The sequence below is a fragment of the Magnolia sinica genome, chromosome 6 (assembly GCF_029962835.1).
Source record: "Magnolia sinica isolate HGM2019 chromosome 6, MsV1, whole genome shotgun sequence".
In the NCBI taxonomy this organism is placed as follows: Eukaryota; Viridiplantae; Streptophyta; class Magnoliopsida; order Magnoliales; family Magnoliaceae; genus Magnolia; species Magnolia sinica.
The window spans coordinates 47,997,075-48,022,527 of NC_080578.1; the positions used below are offsets into that span (position 1 = coordinate 47,997,075).

Genomic DNA, 25,453 nt, shown 5'->3' on the forward strand with positions numbered 1-25,453 from the left:
TCTTGGATTGCTATCCTAGACCCATCTCTGTGTGATTCCGCAGAACAATCCCCAACAAGTGAAATCAAAGCAATCATTGGGACAGATTTGAATCTACAGGATTAGCATCAATGGGAAGCACTAGGTATGATATTGAGAAGTACTCGGGGAAAAATAACTTTGAGTTATAAAATATCAAGATGATCATTTCCTTAACCAAGCAAGGTGAGGATGGTGCTCTTGAGGAAAGAAAGTCTACTATGACTAACAATGATTGAAATACTCTTGATAAGAAGGTATTATCCTCGATCCGTTTATGTTTCACGGATGAGGTCCTCTATAATGTTTTGAGAGAGAAAACTGCAGCTGGTTTATGGGCGAAGTTAGAGTATATTTATACTAAAAAATCCACTGAGAATCGCCTACACTTGAAGCTACAGTTGTTTACCTTCAGATTGGCAGAGGGTGGAGATGTGGAGGCCCACGTCAGTAATTTTAATAAACTGATTTGCAAATTGCTGGACATGGAGGAAGTGATCAAACATGAAGATCAAGCATGTATATTATTGAATACTCTACCACCACCATATGAGTCATTCAGGGACTCATTGTGCACTGGAAATAAAACCCTAAGTGTGGACACCGTTATCTCAGCCCTTCAAGGGAAGGTCATGAGAAAGATGAACGGTGGCTTGGGGTCATCTTCTGATGCACTGTTTACAAGGAGAAGAAATACTGAGCGAGGTAGAGGATCTTCAAGACCTAGATCCAAATCCAAGGGCAAGGGCAAAGGAAAACTAAAGTGCTAGAACTGTGGGAAGAATGGACACATGAAGAAGGATTGCACAAATCTTAAAGCGAATAAAGAAAACTTATAAGCTTCTTCCAGGGAGGCCAATGTTATCACATCTGATGAAGAAACAAGTGGAGGTGATGTTTTGTCTGTGTCTATGGTCGGACACTTGCATGACAATCTTAGAGATGAGTGGATCCTTGACACAGGAGCATCATATCACATGACTCCTCATCGAAGTTGGTTCGCCAGTTACAAGGAATGCAATGGTGGATAGGTCTTTATGGGCAATGAGAATGCCTATAATGTTGTGGCTATTGGTACAGTGATCATTAAGGTGTTTGATGGGATGGAGCGTACCTTGACTGATGTCAGGCATATTCCTGATATGAAGAAAAGTCTAATTTTTCTTGGTGCACTAGAGGCTATAGGGTGCAAGTTCACTAGTATTGATGGTGTCCTTAATGTTTCAAAAGGGGCACTCGTGGTTATAAAAGCGCAAAGGTACGGAAACCTTTAGAGGTTAATCGGGAGCACTTCAACAGGTGCAGCTGCAGTGGCTGTTACAGATTCCACGTCTGTACATATGTGGCATGCTCGTCTAGGCCACATGAGCGAGCGGGGCACGAAGGTACTATCTGATCGTTATTTGATTCCAATTTTTAAAAATTCCGATTTAGATATATGCGAGCATTGTATATATGGTAAACAATTTAGATTATCTTTTAGATCTAAAAAACATCTATGTAAGGGAGTATTTGATTATGTGCACTCTGACGTATGAGGGCTATCGCCAGATGTTTCCATTGGGGGGTCGTCATGGTTTATTTCATTCATTGACGACTACTCCAGGAAAGTTTGTGTTTACTTCATAAAACATAAATCCGAAGTTTTCATCATATTCAAACAATGGAAGGCAATGGTGGAAAAACAGTCAGGGAGAAAAATAAATGTTTTAAAGACTGACAATGGTGGAGAATTTACTTCCACTGAGTTTAATGAATATTGCAAAGATGAAAGGATCATTAGGCACAACACAGTGCGCCACATGCCCGAACAAAAAGGTGTAGCTAAGAGGATGAATCAAACTCTCTTGGAGAAGGCCCGATGCATGTTAAGTAATGTTGCGTTGGGCAAGGACTTATGGACTGAGGTCATTAACACGGCTTACTACCTGGTGAATCGATCCCGGTGTATGGCAATTGAACGTAAAATCCCAGAGGAAACATGGAGTGGTCATAAGCTGGACTACCCAGATATGCGCATATTTGGTTGTGAGGCTTACTCTCATGTACCGTCAGTTGAGAGAGATAAGCTACACCATAGAGCCAAAAAGTACATCTTTGTTAGCTAGGGGCAAAGAAAAAGGTTTGCAGGTTAGCGAGGTTGTTGTATGGCCTGAAACAATCGCCTAGGCGGTGGTATAAAATATTTGATTCTTTCATGTTGAGTCAGAAATTTACTCGGAGTGAATACGACCACTGTGTCTATTACAAGACACTGAGTGATGGCAAATTCATCATCCTAGTATTGTATGTTAATGATATGTTGATCGCCTATCATAATATATCTAAAATCAACATACTGAAGACTCAGTTATCAGGGACATTAGAGATGAAAGATATGGGGGTTGCAAAGAGGGTTCTCAGCATAGATATTCATAGAGACAGGAAAAGGAGCAGGCTTTGGTTATCACAAGCAGAATACTTTAAAAAGGTGCTGATCAAGTATGGGATGGACTAGGCAAAGCCAGTAAATGTTCCCCATCCGGCTCACTTCAAGCTTTCCTCAGAACAATGTCCAAATTAAATGAGGAAAAGCAGGTTATGTCTCATGTGCCTTATTCGAATGCAGATGGCAATTTAATGTATGTCAAGGTCTGTACGAGACCAGATATTTCACAGGCAGTCGGTGTTGTGAGCAAATACATATCAAACCTCGGCAAGCAACATTGGGAAGCGGTGAAATAGCTACTTCGATACATTCGAGGTACGAAAGACTACGTCTTAACTTTTGAGAAGACAGGAGCAAAGTTAGTAGGGTATGTGGATTTAGACTATGCAAGCAGTGTGAATTCCAGAAAGTTGACTTCAGGTTACTCATTTGTACCAGCGGGTGGAACAATTAGTTAGATGTCGAAGCTTCAATCCATGGTAGCTCTTTCCATGACCGAAGCAGAATTTATGGCAGTGACAAAAGCGTTTAAGGAAGGTGTTTGGTTGAGAAGTATGATAAATCAGTTAGGGCTTCAGCAAGAAGCCGTGCCGGTTAATTGTGATAGCGAAAGCGCTAAAAATTTGGCTAAAAATTTCATTTATCACTCTTGTACTAAACACATTGATATTCATCACCACTTTATCCAACAAGTGCTTGAGGAAGGAGGCGTAACACTGAAGAAGATTCACACCAGCGTGAATCCGGCAGACAAGCTCATTAAGGTCGTTCCTACAGAGAAGTTCAAGTTTTACACAACTTCTATGGGCTTGGCGATGGCGTAAAAGGAAGACGGAGTGTGCACGAGAAGCGTTAATTGAAGCTATGATGTGATGCAAAGATAAGAGAAGAGAGCAAGAAGCTACACATTTGAAGATTGAAGACATGGTGGAGATTGTTGTTAACAGATGTCTTAAATCTGAGGATATTCGACTAGCACGAGAAAGTTCGGCTGAAATTCTAGCAATAATATATTTTGGAACTTCCGAGAAATTCGACCAGTCAGAGGTCAGGTTTGACTAGTCAGAGGTTGGGCAAATTGTGCGCTTCGACTAGCTCGAGCTCTGGTTCGACTAGTCGGAGGTTACGCAAATTGTGCGCGGATTGCGTAAATTTGAGGCGGATTTTGGACTATTCCAAGTCGGTGCGAAAGTAGGATTTCCTAATCTATAAATAGTTCCTAGGGTCATTCTAAGATATTCCAAGGTTTCTTAAAAGTATTTAAAGGGTTTCTAAAAGGGTTCTAGGACTTGTAAAGGGTGTAGCAAGGGTGAGATTCAAGGTTGTTCGAATCGAGTAAGTCCTTTCTCTTCGTAATTTCTACTTTCATAGTGAAGATTTGTCGCTTTGTGCCTTGGTTTTTTCCCAAAAGGGTTTTCCACGTTAAATCTGTGTTCTCTTGTGTTTGCTTGGTGCTCTTGGATTGTTATCCTAGATCCATCTTTGTGTGATTCCGCAGAACAATCCCCAACAATCAATTTAGATGGAACATGCATTAGCCTAAAAACAAAGACCTATAATCAGAGATAGCATTGTCGCAGTTGAGGCCCTCCAGTGGAACATGCACGGCCCAAAAACCAATGCAATTTAATCATCATGTGGCCATGTACACATTAGAACGTGAGCGGCAAACGTACAATTTACTGTGGCACAAGATCCCATATGGGCTTAAAGGTTATGTTTTCTTAGCCATGGATCTGACAGCCATGGATGGGGATGCACCAAAAGAATCTCTCAGATTGGAAGATCCTATCAATCCAATCTTTAGTCTTTTCTTAAATGTGGATGTTTCTTTTCCTTTCTCTTAACCATCAATTTGTGGACCACATATTGAAGTTTTGAGTTTTCCGAATATAAAAGTTATTTGGGGAATTCCCCATCCACAGTGGGGCTCATCAGATCACTGGCCTGGATCAACACACCATGGACCCCAGATTTATGGAATCCTTAGAAACACTATATGTTTGCTCATTTCTTTATTTACAAATTTGCTTTCATTTCCTACTTGAACATTCATTATTTTTCCTTTTGACATTTTTCAATGATGTCTGTGTATATTTAAATTTCTAAAAGATTTATCATAGAGAGGAAAAAAAAAAAGGACTCGCCAGAGTCACCTGGTTAATTTTTGAGTCAACGTAAGGGTCTGCCCAAGTCTGAACCAAGTCACAAGTTTCCGGCATTGGCTAATTGTAATCTCGCCATTATAGACAGCATACCAAGCTCAATTCTAATAGGGTTGGTCAACTGGATGCGGTTAGGCTGAAACTTGATGGCGATTACATCAGCCTCAGTGCATGTTGTTCTTCCTAGCTATATAGAACACGTGCAGGTGTAGATTTGCCTCTCTCGTTCTCTCTTGTTTATGGCCTTAGAGGATTCTAGCATGAACTCTACGGATATAAGAGAGAGTATGTTGCAGTGGCTTTTTGAGGTGCCCTCTGATAAGACTTTATATCCTTGTTGAGGAAGGTTGCGTCAGGTTGGCAACCTGCATAAAATTTTCTTTTTAAGGATTCCAAAGATTTATTACACAAAATAAGGATGACAAGGCATAGAGCTGTTCACGAGTCGAGTCAGCTCGACTAACTCGCTTGACTCAGCTCGAGTCAGCTCAGGATTGACTCGGCTTGAATGGCTGAGTCGGGCCGACTCAAGCTTAAATAGTGGAGCTCGAGTTGAGTTCGAGCCGAGTTCGACCAGGGGCCATTTTAACTCGACTCGACTCGACTCGACTCGAAACTCAAACTCAAGCTTGGCTCGGCTCGATTAGGAATAGGTTTAGGTTTTCTAGAATATATATATATATATATATATATATATATTAAAACTGTAAAAGAAAACCCTACCCCAAGTAAAACTGTAAAAGAAAACCCTACCCCACCCCGCCACACGGCCCTCTTTCTTCCTCCCTTTCCCTTTCTTCCTCCCACCCGGCACCCAGCCTGCTGCCTCCGCACACCCGCCCGACGAGCAACGCTACCCGAACGTCCACGGTCCACCCGATCTTGCCCAATCGGCCAATCCCGACATTCCGACAAGGTGCACGAATCTGTTTCTTCCTCTTCTTAATATTCTTCTTCTTCTTCTTCTTCTTAATCTTTTTTTTTTCCCTGTTTCTTAATCTAATGATAGTGGTGTTTTCTAACGTAACCTCTCTCTCTCTCTCTCTCTCTCTCTCTCTCTCTCTCTCTCTCTCTCTCTCTCTCTCTCTCCGCTTACATTTTTTTAATTGAATGATGCTAAAATGCGCAGTTAGGTATTTTGCTAAAATCTCCACTTCCTTTCTTCCATCTCGTTATTAATGGTGCTTTAAAGGACTTTTGATGAACATGCCCCTCAGAATAGTTAACTTTAGAAGGTTTCTCGTCTATTTCCAGCAAAATTGAGGGCTGTTTAGGAATTTGCTTTTTAGTTGATATTGAAAGTTGTGACGGCAGCTGATGCTCGCCCCTTCTTTGATCTTTTGATCTGGAACGGATGAAATTGCTGTAATAAATAAGCTCTACTCTGATTGATTTTGCCGTTCTCTCCTACAACCCTTTATCTTTTCTGCTAACTTGAGTTCTGCCATTGTGGGGATTTGAATTCACTGAGCTGCTTAAATTCATAAAGACCCCAAAGCCCTTTACTGATATCAGCCTGATTCTTGATATTTATTTTAGATCTTGGAAGTGTTATTTGTGATCTAATTACTTGAGGAAATTACATCTATTGTCCTGATGTGATTGATTTGTTAAAGCTGTAGCTTGGGTGTGGGTCAATCTGAATCCTATTGACCCAACCTGATTTTGGGGTTGGGTTATTAAGGTTCTCCAGTTGGGTTTGGATTGGAAACCACCAACCTGGTTTGAAGTTGGGTCTCATGTGTTGGACTTTGGGTTGGGTCCCCTTTAAATATCCTCAGTGGACTGTCATTTGCATAACGGTTTTGGTGGATGTATCCATCACCACAGATGTGGGTCTTGTCCTGTATTGCCTCTGTATTGAGCTGATACAGATGTATTGTTCATGGGTGATCCTGGTATGTTTTGGGAGACGTGTATTGGATTTGGATGATTTGTCAAACCATGCCATGGACTGGAGAATCCCCAACTTATTGAGGAAGATTGTTTGAGTTGTTAGATTACTTATCCTATAATATATATATTAAATACCTATATACTCTTGTACTAATTTTTAACCGTCCAATAATGTCCATCAGTACAAAAGAAAGATAATAGACTTAAATTTCTGTTTATGATGATATGAACAAGCTTGAGCTCGACTCGAGGTAAACTCGACTCGACTCGAACCACTAGCTCGACTCGACAACTTTGGCAAACAAGCCAAGCTTCAATGTTGAGCTCGAGGCCGAGCTCGAACTCAAGTACACCATGGACAAGCCAAGCCGAGCTTGGCCCACCTCAACTCGACTCGGCTCAATGCCCACCTCTAACAAGGCATCATCTGAATACAAAACAGGAAAGGCCCTGACAAGAGTATATAGGTATGTCCAGGTAAATTACAAAAGGCCCTGACAATCCCACAATCAAAGAGAACTTTGCCCCACCCCATCACCGAATGCTTAGTTTTGAGAAAGACCGTCTCAATGTGGCTTCCAGAATTGCTAAAGACCCAGTAGTGGTCCTCGAGCCCACACCGACTATAAAACAGCATGCATAAAGATCCGCCAAAGGGCTTTCCTCCTCTTGCATCCCATACCAATTCTGTTCCAAGCACCAAAGAAACCCCCCAATAGATTGGAGCATTACCCGATCAACTCGGAAGATGGAAAGGATCCACCACATAGATTGGGAAAATGGAAATAACAGGTTTGAAACTTTGGCCTCTACTTTTATCATGAATCCCGACATCTCACATGTCAAGTGATACAGAGTGGAATGGGATAACAGGATTCATCTGACTGACCCTATATGTTTACTCGTCTCGTGCGTCAATGGAAATGTTCGTCTTAGGGAATACTATTTTTGTTCTTTGATCAAACAATGAAATTTACAGGGAAAAAAGTAAATATTGTACCAAAAAATATAGGAATTACAACAATGGAAATGATTGATTCCCTATTTAAAAAGTTAGTATTGAAACACCTCCCTCAACAATAAAACATGCCGCCTCAGTCACCAGGCAATCAATAATATATCCACACAGGTCAAAAAAGTCCTTTAAAGAACATCTCTGTCTCAAGTGGAACATGCTAGATGAATCACAAAAACAGTGTGACATTTAAAATCATAGGATCTAGATCAGCTCCCAATTCTTCAGTCCAATTCAAGTAATTCATATCTACATTACCTCAAAATCTCATGTATATTGAGTATCTCTGTCATCCTAATCACTTTAAAAAAATAATAATGATGATGATAATAAAAACAAGGGGACAAAGTCGTGAATGCATTCATAATCAAGCACTTCTGTAGGCAATACAATGCTGAGATAGTTACACAGCATCATTCAGAAACAGAGACATAATCGTAAGGTAATAGACCTTACCTGAATATTATTGCTTTAGAATCTGACGCTTTCTTCCAGTCAACATATATTGGCAATGTCAGGAGATAATCAGTATTTAATGCAGATGTCAGCAGCAAATCCGCAGCTGATAGTTCCTCAAACTCAGCATTGTGTAGAAGTTTCATGAAAGCTCGCTGGAAACGAGTCGCTACAGCAATTCTGCACGCAATTGCCTATCATAAGTAAAGTCCTAGCTAAATGATAAAGATATTTAACCATTAAAAATGTACCTTAGCTGAAACATAGAATTGAGTACAAAATCAAGAATAAGAACACAGCTTGAGTGGCTACAGTTTTGAGCAATGAGTCTACCTACCAGACAGCAAAGGCATAATACAAGAGCATGTCTACAGACTCCGGTAGCAAACTGAATAAGAAGTAAAGAACCAGTATAATTAACAGATGCAGATCTTAAGGAAGAGGAAACAAAGAAAGACTTCCAGTTCCTTCTTCAATACTGAAAATCAGAATTCTTTATCCCATGGGTAAAATCAGATTTCCAATACAATCACGATATTACTTGTCTTCTGACATTATTAGGAGAACATTATTCTTGATCTCACAGTTGCCTAAATGTTATGGCAGTAAACTTCCAACCATGATGGCCTAGCCTAGAGGGTGCATTGAATCAAGTGCGGGGCTCACATGCACAAGATTGATCATAATAGTTGACCACTTAAGAAGTAATTTCACCTTATTTGTTGGTTTACAAGAATACATGTGAAGCGTCCCAACCAGTAAGTATCAAAGATTTCCTCAACCATCATTGTCAATTTATCATACTCATCATTGCCATCACTTACCAAATTCCAGTCACTGCCAGATGGTGACGCCCAATGATGATCATCGGTGGTTGATGGATGATAGTAGCATTGAAGATTAGGAAGGGAGAGAGGAAAAAGAACTAGGAAAAAAGCAACTCCTTGTTTTGGTTTAAAATTTTCATCCAAACTGGGACATTTCCTGTCAAAAAATTTTCCAAATGAAAATTTTGTTCCAAAGCAAATCAAGTAGCCAAATATGGGTACTGTAAAATTCCTCAAAATGGAACATCTTTTTCCACCCCACCATTCATGTTTCCAAATAACCCTTAAAGCTTCATCATGAAATTAGCCGAATAGTTTGAGGTAAATCTTCAACATATTTCATATTTATAATATATCCAAGTCCTCTTTCATCAAACCACTAATAAGGTGATGTAGAGTGGGTCATGGACACTTTCATGGCAAAGATGGACCCGAGAAGGCCCGATTGGAGTCGGAAATGATCCGGACCACCAGAACCTTAAAACAGTCGTATCTCGCAAACTAGAATGAGTTTTTCGACATATCATATGTGATTTTGGGGTAGGAGAAGCTACTTTAGACAACCAACCCACTATGCTAGGTTGCCCACGCCAAGTTTGAGAGATTCCATCAGATCGACGGTCAAAAGTCCCTTTTATTTTTGTTTTTACTATAAATAGTAAGTTTTAGTTTGATTATAACTTTTGATCCTTTGAGTTTTAGGAGTAGTGCCCAACATGAAAAAGGCTTAGAAAAATTAGGAGAAAAACGTGGTTAGGCCAAATTGGACACTAACTTTTTTGGCCGAAAACCATGAACTAGTAGGAATTGTGACAGTCTATAAATAGTATGTTTACTACTTATAGTAAGTCATGTTTTTAGAGAGTTTGAGTCTAAAACTTCGTCCTAGGTTTGAGCTCATTATTTAAAGGTTGTAAATTCATTCTTTTTTAATCATCAATTAATTTATTTTCAAATTTATTAGATATTATTTATATTTTATCCCTCGTGAATTCGAGGAAACTCTATGAGGAATCCAGAGAGCTCCGTGGATTCGGAGTACTTATCCCTGAGGAAGACGATGATCGATCTCATCACGTCCTTTCCTACGTCAATTGGCATCGGAGCGAGGACTCCCCTCGAGTTGATGGCAAGTTACAACAGAATGGACCAAAATCCTATGGACGATGATCTAGGGATTTGTTATCTATTTGGAATATGGAAGCTCTCCACCGTGAGAGTCAATTGACCATGCAAGGGTTGCAGGCAACCCTTGACCCTATTGTGGATGCGCTAATTCTGCCCCGAGCCCAAGGCGATTCTCAACCGCCCATGATCGCTATATGGCAAAACCCCGATTTCCATAGAGCGCTTCCAGAGGTAAATCGTAAGGCTACCCCAGATGAGTCTAGCTCTAGCAACGAGGACATCGGCAGCGTCGTTTCCCAATGACCAACCATGAAGACGATTAACTAGATCGTGCTAAAGAGAATATCGAGGTAAGGCCAAACTACCCAGTTTTAATGGCTTATTGCATATAGAAGACTTCCTTGATTGGTCATCCGAAGTAAAGCAGTATTTTTATTACATGGACGTGCCAGAACATAAGAAAGTGAAATTGGTTACGTTTAAATTAAAATCGGATGCTTCTGCATTGTGGGAGCAGTTATAATTCTCACGTGCCCGACAGAATAAGGCAGCCATCCAATCATGGCAACGGATGAGATGCCCTCTTTCATCACGATTTCTCCCCAGTGATTATGAGCATATATTGTTCCACTAATACCAAAATTGTCGATAGGGGAATCGAACTGCCAAAGATTACACCAAAGAATTCCAGCATTTGGCAATGTGGAATGACTTCTCGGAATTGAATTGCAGAAGGTAGCATGGTTCATAGGCGGTTTACAATCGGCAATTCAAGACCGAATTCAGATGAACCAGGTCAGGACCATGGATGAAGCGGTTCAGTTGACAGGTATGGCGGAAACACAGTTTGCAAGAATCCCTACTCGGCCTTATCCTTTGACTCAGCCCCCCATGACGGGTCCAACGCAGGATTTAGCGCTAGCCAAATAAAGGGAACCAGTAGGAGGGCATCCTCAACCTCCTACAACCATAAACCATGACACAAGGAGCGGTCCATCTAGACTTTAACATGCAGCACCCACAACGACAGATCTAAGTATGATTCCAAATCTTTATGGTTGACTAAGGCCAAACAATTGTTACCGATGTGACCAACCGGGCCACTTATGAAACACTTGCCATTAGTACCTCGTAACCCACTTGGCCATTAACGAAGGGGCACTGAAGGTGAGGCAGCAGAAGAAGGCCCTGGATTTGATGAAGATGAACAAACCGCTGAGGAAGGAGCTGATGATGAAGAATGGTTGATTGAGGATCATAGCAAATCATTGGTCATGAGGCGATTATTGTACACTCCAAGGAAGGAGGTGCACCCACAGTGGCGTAATATTTTCCATATGCAGTGTACCGTCAACGGCAAGGTCTGTGATGTAATTATAGACAGTGGCAGTAGCGAGTAAATCATCTCGAAGGTGATACTAGAAAAGTTGTGGCTACTTACGACAAAACATCATTTCCCTTACTGGATTGGGTAGATAAAAAATATGAACGAGACTAGGGTAACTGAACAATGCACTATCTCATTTTCAATTGGTAGAAATAATAAGGATCTAAGTATTTTGTGACGTGGTCGACATGGAAGCATGTCATATGTTACTCAGTTGACCATGGCAATCTGACCATGATGCGACCTACCGAGGATGAGACAATGTTTACGTCTTGTCAAGGTTGGTCAAAAAATGATTTTTGCCCTTATAGCACCAAAGAACCACCCTAAAGCTTCTAAAATGGAGGGGAGCTTCCTTCTGACCATTCGGAATTTCATGGAAGAATCTAAGGAAATCAACGAGGTGTACATCGTGGTAATAAAGGGCAAGGGATTGGAGCCGCTAAACATTCCTCCAAGTTTAAGGTTGTTGCTGAATGAATTTAAAGAAATATAGTCCAAAGAGTTACCTAATAGATTGCCCCCTATGCCGGACATCCAACATCATATAAACCCTGTCCCTGAGGCTAGATTGCACAACCACTCTCACTAACAGATGAGTTCGAAAGAGCGTGAGATACTTCAGGGGCAGGTGGAGGAATTGATCTGTAAGGGTCTTTTAAAAGAGAGCATGAGCCCATGTGTCGTGCCAGCTTAATTAACGTCAAAGAAAGATAGGAGTTGGCGCATGTGTGTCGACAATCGGACAATTAACACAAGATTACCATTAAATATCGGTTCCCGATACTGTAGTTGAACGACATACTTGATATGCTAGAAAATACCAAGGTGTTCTCTAAACTCGATCTAAGGAACAGGTACCATCAGATTCATATCCGGCTTGGTGATGAGTGAAAAACGGCATTCAAGACCAAGGGTTGTATGAGTGGTTGGTCATGCCCTTCGGTCTATCAAACACACCGAGCACTTTTATGCATCTGATGAATCAAGTATTGAAGCTGTTCATTGGCCAATTTGTGGTAGTATATTTTGATGACATCGTAATATATAGCCAAGATGAGATGGAGCACATGGAACATCTCAGGAAGGTGCTACCGGTCTTGAAAATTAATAAGTTGTGCATCAACTTGAAGAAGTGAAATTTTTTAACGGACAACTTATTGTTCTTAGGATTTGTTGTGACATCTAAGGGCATCCTTGTGGACGATGAAAAGTTGTGAGCCATCAGGGAATGGGCGATTCCGACAAACATTCATGAAGAAGTTTCCACGAGATGACAACCTTCTATCGTCAATTTGTGTGGAATTTCAGCACTATAGTCGCACCCATTACAGATTGCATGAAAAAATTCCCGTTTCAGTGGACCGATGAGGCTGACAAGAGCTTTGCTAAAATCAAGCATCAATTGTCCACAACACGTCTTGGTTCTTCCCAGTTTCAACAATTTGTTTGAGGTTAAGTGTGATGCCTCACATGTCAAAATTGGATGAATTTTATCACAAGAATGCAAGCCGGTAGCCTTCTACGACAAAAAGCTCAGCGAAGCCCGAAAGAAGTGGTTGACATTTAAGCTTAAGCTATACACAATTGTTCAAGCGCTGCGATATTGATAGCATTTTCTGATTCAAAGAGAGTTTGTTCTCTACGCTGACCATCAAGCCTTAAAGTTCATTAATAGTCAGACTAACATGAACCGTGTGCATGCTAGAAAGGTTGCATTTTTGCAAGAATTCATGTTCGTTCTAAAGCATAAGTCCGGCCAGCAGAACAAGGTAGTTGATGTAATTAGTCGTCGTGCACCACTAATTGTTACGATGAGCAATGAGGTGGTCAGCTTCAACCATCTCAAGGAGCTATATGCCAAGGACGATGACTTTAAGGATGCATGAATGAGATGCCAAGAGGGTCATCCCAGTGACCTACATATGTATGATTGTTTCCTTTTTAAAGGGAATCAACTGTGCATCCCCCAAATTTCTCTGAGGGAGCAGATTTTCGAGAGCTACATGAAGGTGACCTTAGTGGATACCTTGGGCGAGACAAAAGGCGGGCTCTTATTGAGGAGCGGTATTACTGGCCACAATTGGTACGTGATGTGGGTAAAGTAGTGCAGAGTTGTCATGTTTGTCAGACCTCTAAGGGGCATTCTCAAAATACAGGCCTCTATACCCCGTTAGCTGTGCCTGACAGCCCTTGGGAAGAATTATCTATTGACCTCGTGCTTGGTCTCCCATGAACACAATGCAACATGGATTCAGTGTTCATGGTGGTAGATCGTTTCTCAAAGATGGTGCACTTTATCTCATGTAAGAAGACTCTCGATGTAATACACGTGACGAATCTATTCTTCAAAGAGGTCGTGTGGTTACATGAGGTTCCCAAGACCAGTACTTCTGACTGTGACACAAAGTTCATTGGCCACTTCTGTCGGACTTTGTGGAATCGGTTCGATGTGCGACTTCAGTTCAATAGTTCCTACCACCCATAAACCGATGGGTAGACTGAAGTTGTGAATCACACGTTAGGAAACCTCCTCTGGTATATTTTAAGTAACAAACCAAAACAATGAGATTTGACATTATCTCAAGCAGAGTTTGCATTCAACAACATGGTGAACTGCTCAACAAGGAAGTCCCCATTCCATATTGTTTATGGTCGAGTGCCCCACCACACACTTAACTTGATCCCTTTGGCTAAGCTCTCGGGCATGAGTGTTGCAGCAGAACATAGAGAACCAAATCGTGGGCATTCATGCATATGTGCAAGTTAAGTTGCAAGCTTCGAACGACAAGTACAAGGAGCAAGCCAACAAGCATCAGCGACAAAAGGTATTCGAGGTGGGCAACCATGTTATGGTACATCTACTCAAGGAGAGATTTCCGACCGGAACCTACAAAATTTTGAAGAATAAGAAGATTGGACCGGTACCAATCCTCCGAAAGATCCATGACAACGCTTACGTTGTTGATCTTCCGGATGACATGGAGATCTCATGTACTTTCGACGTTGAAGACCCGATCAAGTATCATGAGCCGAAGTTGGATGAGAACTTAAGGTCGAGTTCTTTTGAAGTGGAAGGGACTGATGTAGAGCGGGTCACGGACACTTTCATGGCAAAGATAGACTAGAGAAGGCCCAATCGGAGGCAGAAATGATCCGGACTGTCAGAACCTTAAAACAGTCATATCTCGCAAACCGGAATGAGTTTTTCGACGTATCATAAATTATTTTGGGGTAGGAGAAGCTACTTTAGCCAACCAACTTGTTTTCCTGGGTTTCCCACACCGGATTTGCAAGATTCCACCAGATCGACGATCAAAAGTCCCTTTTATTTTTGTTTTTACTATAAATAGGAAGTTTTAGTTTGATTATAACTTTTGATCCTTTGAGTTTTAGGAATCGTGCCATGCCCAACATGAAAAGGGCTTAGAAAAATTAGGAGAATAACGTGGTTAGGCCAAATTGGACACCTACTATTTTTGGCCGAAAACCATGAAGTCTAGTAGGAATGGTGACCGTCTATAAATGGCAAGTTTACTATTTATAGTAAGTCACGTTTTTAGGGAGTTTGAGTTAGAATTTGAGTCTAAAACTTCGTCCTAGGTTTGAGCTCATTATTTAAAGGATGGTAAATTCATTTCTTATCATCAATCAATTTATTTTCGAATTTATTAAAAATTATTTCGAGGAAACTCTATGAGGAATCCAGAGAGAAACTCTGTGAGGAATCCAGAGAGCTCCGTGGATTCGGAGTAGTTATCCCTGAGGAAGACAGTGATCGACCTCATCATGTCCTTCCCTGCGTCATAAGGTCATGAGTATGCTCACACTTGTGGAAGAGGGGAGTAAAACCTTGAGTTTATGTTCATTAGCAGATATACCATTAACCCACATGGACACACTTATATTAGAACATGCAACTTTATCATTTCAGGCACAATGTTGTTGCCTTTCCATGATTTTTATTTTTTTTTCAATCAAGCTGCAAGGATCCATTGTTACTATCTGAATTCTGAAGAACTTCTTTCATTAAACAGATGAAAACTTCTTAGCCATCAGAAAGGAGGAGGAAAGATGCCCATCAGAAAGTTCATATGATAGGGAGTGGCATTGCCGCATAAGATTTGATTTCAAGATACTGATTGTTCAAAACTCTGATACTTAAGTTAGAAACGACAGACTAACAAAAAAAAAATGCCACTTCAAATGACCTAGCCAGTCAAAGATCAACCAGTCAATTGGATTAGAAGCAACAGCCAAAAAAACATAAAGCAGATGATGGAGCTCAAACGGTTGCTGTCCATATTAAACAGTCATGATATAGTGCATAATATACAGCCCCAAAATATCCTCAATTCCACATTAATAAGTCTACATAATACAAGCACTCTATCTTTCGAAAAAAAATAATAATTACTATAATACAAGCATTCTCTGGTAGACAATTGTTATTTAACTCACTCTAGGTCACCAGTCTACCCTCACTATATAAAAAAAGGAGCAATGGATGAGCAATGAACCTAGATTCCGCAACAGAATTTCTTCTAGACCTTCTGACAGATAAACGTAACAGAAAACTCAGGTCCAAACCATAATAGAAAGGTGGTGGTTTGACATTTTTGTCCTTCTCCGGACTGTTTCCCACACTCTCGCTGCCAAGAGAATCATCCGAAGCTAAAGGCTGCAAGCTGTCCATGAGATCTTCTTCAGATGCTGCCAAAGATGGCGCACTGTTTCCCTTGGATTCTGGCGATTGAGTCAGGGAATAATCAATTCGCATCTCCTCTAAAATGCTTTTGTGTTCAGCATGAATAATGGAGTCCAAGCATCTAAATCATAAACAACAATGTTAGGTACTTGCCATTCCAAATCAAATAAAATAACATTAATGTATAAGACTAATGACCAAAAAAGAAGGCACTGGTGGAATAAAGAAAATGAATTTTTAATAGTAGAAAATCAATAACAAGACATTGGGAGATATAGCAAACAAAAGAATTTTCAAATCTAATTTAGGCTGCAATGAGAGATTTCTAAATTAGAGAAGCTCGTATTGGTTGATGAAAACATGTTTTAAGCAGAGAAAACCTTTGTGTCAAAGACTTTCTTCTTTCTTAACCATCAGTTCACCTATACCAATGCACAAAGTACACATGAATGAGGATACAGACCAAACATCAGGTCGGACCCACATTGTATCTCTTCTTGTCCTAACTGACGGAGAAAAAATTAAAGTAAGAGCTTACAAAGACACTTGGAGAAAGTCATCGATGCTTTCCTGCGACTCGAACATAGAGAGTATACCATCGAGAAGCTCTGCCTTGGAAACTGAAATATATCTCTGCCTCGGCACATGAATTCCAGATATCCGCTTCTCTTCCTTGTCTCCGTTCGCATCTATACCGCCATGATCGATGCTTTTCTTATCCACTCTATAATCCTCGTTGCCCGAAGAAGAGTCTTCAATCAACGGGTGAGATTCCGAAGGATCGGCAGGGAATTCAGAAGATCCTTCGATCTTAGGGCGAGACTCCGAGGGTTCGAAGGGGAATCTCGGAGATTCTTCAATCTTCGGCTGAGATTCCAAGGGTTCGAAGCGGAGAGAGAGAGGGATTGGGAGAGCATTTGAGCGATGGTGGGAGGGAAATGAGGGATTTGAATGGGAAGAGAAGGGTTTGAGGGTGGAAGAGAGGATTTGGGAGGAGAACATGAGGAAGGGTTTGGATTTTGAGAGGGCTTTTTTAGAGAGGACGAGGAAGAATCGGAGAAGGAAGTGTTTCAAGGATTGCTTCTTTACCAGTTTTTCGCGCGAATGTAAGAGAGAATCGGGAGTAATGGCTTTGGGAAACTAACGGCCAAGAGCGAGCCACACGTGTCGAAGATGGCGTGGAAAGGCTGGTATTGGGCTCGGCTGGCCGAACGGATTCCGGGCCAGGCCGTCATGCGTCTCATTTTAAAGCCTGCGGCTAAGCTCGAGAAGACTCCGCTCCGTGTTGGGAAACCATTCAACTTCCTTTTATACGTGTAAAATTAATGAGATTAATTATATAAAAATATTTAATGGATAATAATCATTTTCAACGGCGGCAGGTAAATCATCAAACTTACATGAAAAACCATGTGAAGACAAAAATTACATCATCTAGCATAATAAAATTTAATATAATAAAAATAATGAAAGTACAAGCCTTACCATCCCAACTAGAAGATTTTAATCATTAAGATAACAATCTCTTAGATACCAAAAATACAACAGTAGAATGTGAATTACAAGTGGCAATAAAATAATTAAAAATTTTCATCCACTAGGGATTGTACAAAACCTTCAATATAATCTTTAAAGAAGTCAATGGAAAAAAACTAGCATTGTGGATGGAAACGCACAAACTCGGAGACGAATATTTCAGTCAACAGTAGAAGGCTCTTGATCTTCTTATTCTACAAAACTCATTAGAAACTATCTCAAAACCGTGATTAACCATGCATTGACCAATTATGCATTCAGAACAACAACTCTCATCACCATTGGTCAACCAATGAGTTGTGGAAAAACTAGGTTGTGTCATATACCTGATTAACAATGTATTGTGCCCATCATTAATTCCAACTAGCTAGGCATCACATGAGTCTATAGTACTAATAAGTATGCATATATCTTTAGTGAAATTCCAATAATGCTTACACCATGTCTCTCTTAAATGTTAGATGAAATTCAATGCTAGTTTTTTGTGAGAGATGATACCTTAGAGACTGGAGATATCTATGGTCAATCACACATACCAACAAAATTCACAAGAGAACTGCTATGGGAAAATTTGGACCGACTACAAACGAAGCCGACTCAAAACAGCCACATTAATACTTGGCCAATCCAAGCGGTCTTTAGGGCCTGCTCGGCCAAACGAGCAGATGCACCAAATACTCTGAAAGGCGCAATAGCAAAAATACAAAGGTCTGACTCATGGCTATGCATGGGCTCGGACCACCCGAGCAATTGGTCACTAGTGTAGAGGATACGCTCGGGTCAGCGTAGTCCGAGCACTTGTCAGGGTCAAATATGTTCGGCTCATTCGTTCCGATTTAACCTCATAACACACGACATGATCGGCCATTATTCCACGTTCGTGGTGTAACCGACGATATCAGTGGACGTGTGTTCTCCGCCTAATGGAGGAGATCATGCCGAGATTGCCAGACGAGATCAGTCTAACTAAAGGGTATAAATAGGAGACTCATACAGAGGAACATGTACGCAATATCTCACACACTAAGCCCTAGTTACACTACTTAGACCTAGATTCCAAGCCTGACTTTGGCATCGGAAGGTCCCCTACTCTAGCTAGGGTCGCCTTTGTCCTTCTCCTGTGCAGGCTTACAGGGCTCGTCGCGAGTGTTCGAAGCTCGGTGAGGGTGAACCAGATTTTTGCATCAAATTTTTGGCGCCTTCTGTGGGAAGCAGAGCAAAAAAACCACTCGTACTTTACCGAGGAGAAATGGCGAAAGGAAAGAAGAAAATGCATGCTCCAACTGTCGCGGTTGATCCCGAGCCATCTAGGGCGCGGAATTCTACTTCTGGGCTGCAGATAGAGTCTGCACCAACAGAACCTACTCAGCGATCCAGGAATCGAGGGGGCAAATACCAAGCATTACAACACCAAATGGAGATATTAGTCAACGAGGTCAGCTAGATGAGGCAATAGATGAACAGACAACATCCACATATTGATTAAGAGGTGAATGCTCCAATGATGGCAGAGTGTCCAACACCTTTGGAGTCCCAAGGCGCTTCACGAGGTGCTTCTGCTCGGATCACAACGCGACTGCGGGATCCATCGAATCAAGCCCCAACACACGTCTCTGAGACCTCGGCATTGGCTCCGACTGATCTCCGTCATGAGATAGAACGGAGAAGGCGCAGGACCCCTGAGCCCGATAACGCTCAGGAAACAGTAGCCGAGAACAGAGATGCCTGGGAAACTCGGCTCGAGGAACTTCGAGGTCAGATGAATACCATGCGCCGAGACTACCAAGCGCAGGCCCCCACAGCAGTTGAGGCAATGATGGAGGAGACCGAACCTACTTTCATGAGCGACATTATGGGAGCAATCATGACCCCCAAGTTTCGAATGCCTCCCATCATCCAGTACTTTGGTTCTGGAGATCTGACCGAACACATGGAGTCATATCACTCCTGGATGCAAATTCAATCCGCCTCAGAGCCGATGATGTGTAGAGCCTTTTCCATAACCTTCATGGGAGCCACAAGGAATTAGTACCAACAGTTGAAGCTTAATTCAATCAGCTCGTTTGCTGAGCTCAGCAAAGCCTTCCTGAAACAATTCATTGTTGGAAAGAAGTGTCGCAAGCCGTTTACTTATCTACTCACTATCAAATAGAGAAATGGGGAACCATTGAAAGATTACATCCAATAGTTCAATGAGGAGGCACTACAACTAGATGACTACTCTGATAAAACTACATTAACCGCAATAATATCCAAGCTTCGAGATGGAAGATTTCTCTTCTCTATAGGGAAGAATCCACCAACCACGCTTGAAGAACTCATAAGTCGGGCTCAAAAGTATTTGAACACTGAAGAGTTCTTCAACTCGCGAAAGAATAACCAACGCTAGGAATATTCATCCAAAGAAAAGAAGCGGAAAGATGAAGTGCCGTCACAAGAAAACAAAAGGAGGTCGGACGAGAGCACCTCCCATAATCGAAGGCCGAGTAGGAGACCGGAGAGCAAATTCAATTCATATACTCCCCTCAACACGTCTCCGGAGCAGATCCTATTAGATATCCGGGACAAGAAGCTGTTACATTAGCCAAGCTGCATGAAGACAAAAGCAGGTCAACAAGACAAGCGCAAATACTATCGCTTTCACGGCAATCATGGGCACAACACCAGCGATTATGTCAACTTGAAGGAAGAGATTGAAACTCTTATTCGCAAAGGACATCTGCGATAGTATGTTAAAGAAGAGAAACAACCTCGGAAGGATGAACCATCGAGTTGAGCAACGGACAATGCCATTGAGATTCAGATAATATATGGGGGACCATCAGGAGGTGGGGATTCAAATTAAGCTTGAAAAGCCCACGCTCGTAACACTGATGCTGATCATTATATCCATCTTGCCAACAGGCCGAGTAAGGAACCTCGGATGAGCCCGTGCAGCTTGACATTCACAGAGGACGAAGCGCGAGGGATTCAGCACCCCCATGACGATGCACTGGAGGTCACAATGACCATAGCCAAATGAAAAGTGTATTGAATTTTGGTCGATACAGGAAGCTCGGCCGATATCTTATATTCTGAAGCATTCGTCAAGATGGGGATTGACAAATCACGCCTCCGACCCATTCGGACCCCACTACATGACTTTGCTAGTGATAAGGTGATCTCAGAGGGAGCAATCTCCCTCCTAGTCACAGCCGAATAAGGTCAAAATCAGGTCACTTTGTTGGTCGACTTCCTGGTAGTAAACATGCCCTCGGCATACAACGTCATCCTTAGACGACCTTCCCTCCACTCCATGAGAGAAATAGTATCCACATATCACTTGATGATAAAATTCCCTACGGTGGGAGGAATTGGATTCCTCCGATGCAATCAACGAGAGGCAGGACACTGCTACTCTGTGGTAGTTAGGAAGCGCGCGGTAAAACAAGCCCTTACAGTCAACGTGCTTGACCCCAGAGAAGACACCTTAGAAGAAAGTTATTCCATGGAGGACCTTGTGGCATTCCCGTCTGATGACACGGATCTTGCCAAGACAGTTCAACTCGGATCATCGCTATCCGACAGTCAACGAACACAGATGCTCAACTTTCTAAAGTAGCATAGCATAGAGATGTCTTCGCCTGGTCTCATCATGATATGCCAGGTATTGCTCCAGAGGTGATGGTCCACAAGCTGAACGTGGAACCAAAGCATAAGCCAGTCAAACAAAAGAGAAGAGCCTTCGAGCCTGACGAGGTTACTAAGCTCCTCGACACTGGTTTCATCGAAGAAGTTCATTATCCAGATTGGATTGCAAACGTGGTGCTCATGAAGAAGGCTAATGGGAAATGGCGGGTCTGCGTAGATTACTCGGACTTGAACAAAGCTTGTCTCAAGGATAGCTTTCCTCTCCCCAGGATTGACCAATTGGTCGACAGTACAGCTAGCCATGAGCTTCTCACTTTCATGGACGCATACTCTGGTTACAATTAGATAGCGATGCATTCTCCTGACAGACAGAAGACGACATTCGTCACAGACAAGGGACTTTACTATTACTGAGTATGCCCTTCGGCCTGAAGAATGCAGTACAACATATCAAAGACTGGTAAACCAGATGTTTGCCTGGCAGATCGGTCAAACCATGGAGTTCTATGTCAATGACATGCTCGTAAAGAGCATCAGAGCATCTGACTATATCTCAAACCTCAGAAAGACCTTCTCTATCCTACAGAGGTATCGTAGAGAGGCATTGAAGCAAACCCTTACAAGATCAAAGCCCTCCTTGATATGAGCTCGCCTCAGACAATGAAGGAGATCCAGTGCCTCACTGGAAGAGTCGTTGCACTCAGCCGTTTCATCTCCAGAGCCACGGATAAGTGTCTTCCCTTCTTCCAGCAATTGAAGGGTCACATGATGGTTGAGTGGACTTCAAACTGCGAGCAGGCCTTTCAGCAGCTGAAGCAATATTTAGGGTCGCCACCATTGTTGTCCAAGCCAGAGGAAGGAGAGCCCTTATTCCTTTACTTAGCGACCTCTGCATCAGTCGTCAACTCGGCTCTTTTTAGAGAAGTTGGAGGAAAACAACATCCTGTTTACTATACCAGCAAGGCACTAGTTCCAGCAGAGACAAGGTACCTGAGTATGGAGAAGCTTGCCTTGGGCTTGGTCATCTCTGCATGACGACTACGTCCATACTTCCAAGCGCATTCCATCATCGTCATCACCGATTCACCACTTCGACAGGTGCTCCAGAAGCCTGAAGTATCCGGACGCCTAACCAAGTGGGCTATTGAGCTTGGGGAATTCGATATACAGCATCGGCCAAAGACTGTAATCAAGGGCTAAGTAGTGGCTGATTTTATAGCAGAGTTCACCACTTAAAATTGTGAATTCAGAGGACCCGATCCGAAGACACCTACAGGCTCTGTGATGAACCCTGTTGTTCCCCAAGTTCCTTCACCACCCGAGGATGCCAGGGCAAAGATAAGGACTAATAAATGGACCCTATATGTGCTCAAAATGAGGAGCAAGAATTGTCCTGGTCGTGCCCGATATGACAACCATTCAGTACACGATAAGGCTTGGCTTCAAAGCATCAAATAACGAAGCAGAATATGAAGCACTATTGGCTGGGCTCAGGTTAGCTATTACCCTAGGAGTCTAGTTCATCAGTGTTCGGTGCGATTTTCAACTTGTTGTAAATCAGGTGTCGACAGAGTATGAGGCCAAGGAAGCTAGGATGATATCCTACTTAGGCAAGGCATGACAGATCATGGGAAAATTCAAGGAGTGTATCGTAAGTCAAATACCAAGAGCTAAAAATTCCTGGGTTGACGCCCTTGCAAAGCTGGCCTTGGCAACTGAAGGGAATATCCCAAGGATCGTCCCTGTGGAGTTTCTGGATAAGCCGAGCATTGATCATGCCGACTAAGGGACCATCAACCTGGTATAAATGACTACGAGTTGGATGGATTCTATAGTTAGATACCTCACGAACGGTAAGGTTCCTAAGGACAAACTGGAAGCTCGGCGTCTAAGAGTAAGAGTAGCACGGTATACAATCATAGGAGATACTCTGTATAAAAAAGGGTACTCTCAATTGTATTTAAGATGTTTACGACCCAATGAGCGAGAGTACGTGATCTGAGAGACACACGAAGAAATTTACGGGAATCACTCTGGCAGCCGAGCCTTGGCTCAGAAGAGTATCCATCAAGGATACTTTTGGCCGACATTCTAAGAAGACTTCAAGGATTTCATCCAAAGATGTAATAAATGCCAGAGATTTGCTGTTGTCCCGAGGCAACAGGCGGAAGAGCTAACCCCTATGATTGGGCTGTTGCCGTTTGCTCAATAGGGGATCGACATCATTAGGCCCCTGCCGCGAGACAAAAGACAAACTAAATATACAATCATAGCGGTAGACTATTTCACTAAATGGGCTGAGGTCGAGCCTGTGGCAAAGATCACCGAGTAGAAGATAACAAATTTCGTCTGGAAGAATGTAATTTATCAATTTGGCATCCTGCATACCATTGTGTCTGACAACGGAAAGCAGTTCAACAACGATAGATTTAGGGGTATGTGCCAAAGGCTCGGCATTGTCAACGCCTACTCGTTACCTTGTCACCCTCAGTCCAATGGCCAAGTGGAAGCTATGAATAAAATCATCAAGAATCACCTTAAGACAAAGTTGGAGAAGGCTAAGGGTAATTGGGCCGGGGAACTCCAGTTCGTTCTATGGGCATACATAAATACAGCTCGATCAACTACTAGAGAGACCTTGTTCTCCCTCTCATACGGCATGGAGGCCGTCGTCCCAGTCGAAATAGGACTCTCCACTGCTCGGGTACAGACCTATTAAGATGAACAGAATACCAAGCAGATTGTGGTAAGTCTCGACTTGTTCGAAGAACTGAGGGACACCACAAGACTATGGGTTGCGGCTCAGCACCAGCAGGTCACCCATTTCTACAATTATAGGGTTAAAACAAGGCGATTCTAACGAGGAGACATCGTCCTTCGCCATGTGTTCCAGAATACAATAGAACCCGAAGTGGGGTCCTTGGGCCCAGACTGGGAGGGACCCTATCGAGTAGCTAGCTCGACCAAACTGGGATCCTATCGCATGGAGGATTTGGAAGGACGATCACTGCCACATCCCTGGAATGCCGAGCATTTGAAGATCTACTATCCATAAAGGGGGACAATGTAAGGGTTGAGACTGCTTGTTATGACAACATTTTAAATAAAGATGTTATTTTCTACATTAAGTCAGTCTACATGGGAATTCCCCTGAGGAAGAAGATCCTGATGACAAGCTGATCACCTACAAGATGATCTCCTCATCAACTAAGCATGCTACGAGGGGCCATTTCTCATATGCAGAAATGAAATCCCTCGACGAGCTAACCCTTAAAGAAGAGGTCGACTCGTCACTCGACAACTCCCACAAACGCAATCTACAACCAACAAATGGAATCATCAACTAAAAAATAAAATTAATAAGTATAAAGCGTAAAAGCGTCATAGTGTTCGATTACAAAATGATAGAAGTAAAAAATTAGTCAACACGAGGAGAGGGATCGACAACGTTTGGGGGCTGAGCAACAGGAGCATCTTTGGCTTGGGCAGCGCTGTGAGCAGGAGTGTCATCAGCCTCCTCGGTAGCCAAGGCATCCAAATCAAGGTCTGGATAGAGTCTCTTAATGTCGTCCAGACAAGCGTTGTAGGCGTAATAGTAGACTCAATCAATCTCGGCATCCCTCTCCGTCGAAGACTTAAACTCCTCAGCGGCCGCGGCAGTAGCTAAAGCAACCAATGCTTTGATCTCGGCCCGTTGTGCAGCCAGGGCCTCAGCAACGTCAAGTCTGGCCTGCCCCTATTCAGCCGCCAGCCGCGTATTATCTTCTTCCACCCTTTCAAGATGAGCCCTTGTGCTCGTTAGCTCAGACTCAGACAAGTCGAGGCGAGACTAAAGCCCGTTGACCTCTCCTTGGAGCATTAACTCCCTCAACTGGCCTTCTCCTATTAGGCCCTTCAGCTTCTCCTGTTCTTTAGATGAGGCCTTCAGGAGCTCCTCCAGCTTAGCCCTCCCCCGTTCGATTTTGGTCATCGCCTACAGCCTCTCCCAAATCAAGAGAAACATCGGCAACACCTGAGAAAGAAAAGGTCAGAAAATGTAAGATAACGATCATTGCCAACAAATTAAGTAAAGTGGAAAGCTTACTGTATAACAGACCAAGGCATAGTCATTGATGAACGATTCAGGAAGGCGAGTAAGGGTGTTGGCAATCAATGTCTCGGGCGCATGTTTTGCCGCCCAGTCAACTAAGAGGGACATATGGTAGTAGGGTGAAAATACCTCTGATCCCAAGGGGGGAACCAGTTCGGCGGCTCCCCCG

The 25,453-nt window shown here is 42.5% G+C and overlaps 1 protein-coding gene across 5 annotated transcripts in view; it reads right to left on the reverse strand.

Moving 5' to 3' along the window:
- Positions 1-17,286, reverse strand: part of LOC131248746 (uncharacterized) — a 50,464-nt gene extending 33,178 nt beyond the window's left edge. For 2 of the 5 annotated variants that reach the window (XM_058249186.1, XM_058249185.1), the window contains exons 1-3: positions 16,567-17,285; positions 15,841-16,149; positions 7,979-8,158 (exon numbers count right to left, since the gene is read on the reverse strand). In XM_058249186.1, coding sequence (XP_058105169.1) covers positions 7,979-8,158; positions 15,841-16,149; positions 16,567-17,030 — 953 coding nt within the window. In that variant the 5' untranslated portion in view covers positions 17,031-17,285. Of the gene's footprint in view, positions 1-7,978; positions 8,159-15,840; positions 16,150-16,566 lie in introns of all 5 variants that reach the window. The other 3 variants (XM_058249187.1, XM_058249184.1, XM_058249183.1) reach the window with 3 other exon arrangements.
- Between the last annotated feature and the right edge of the window lie 8,167 nt (positions 17,287-25,453).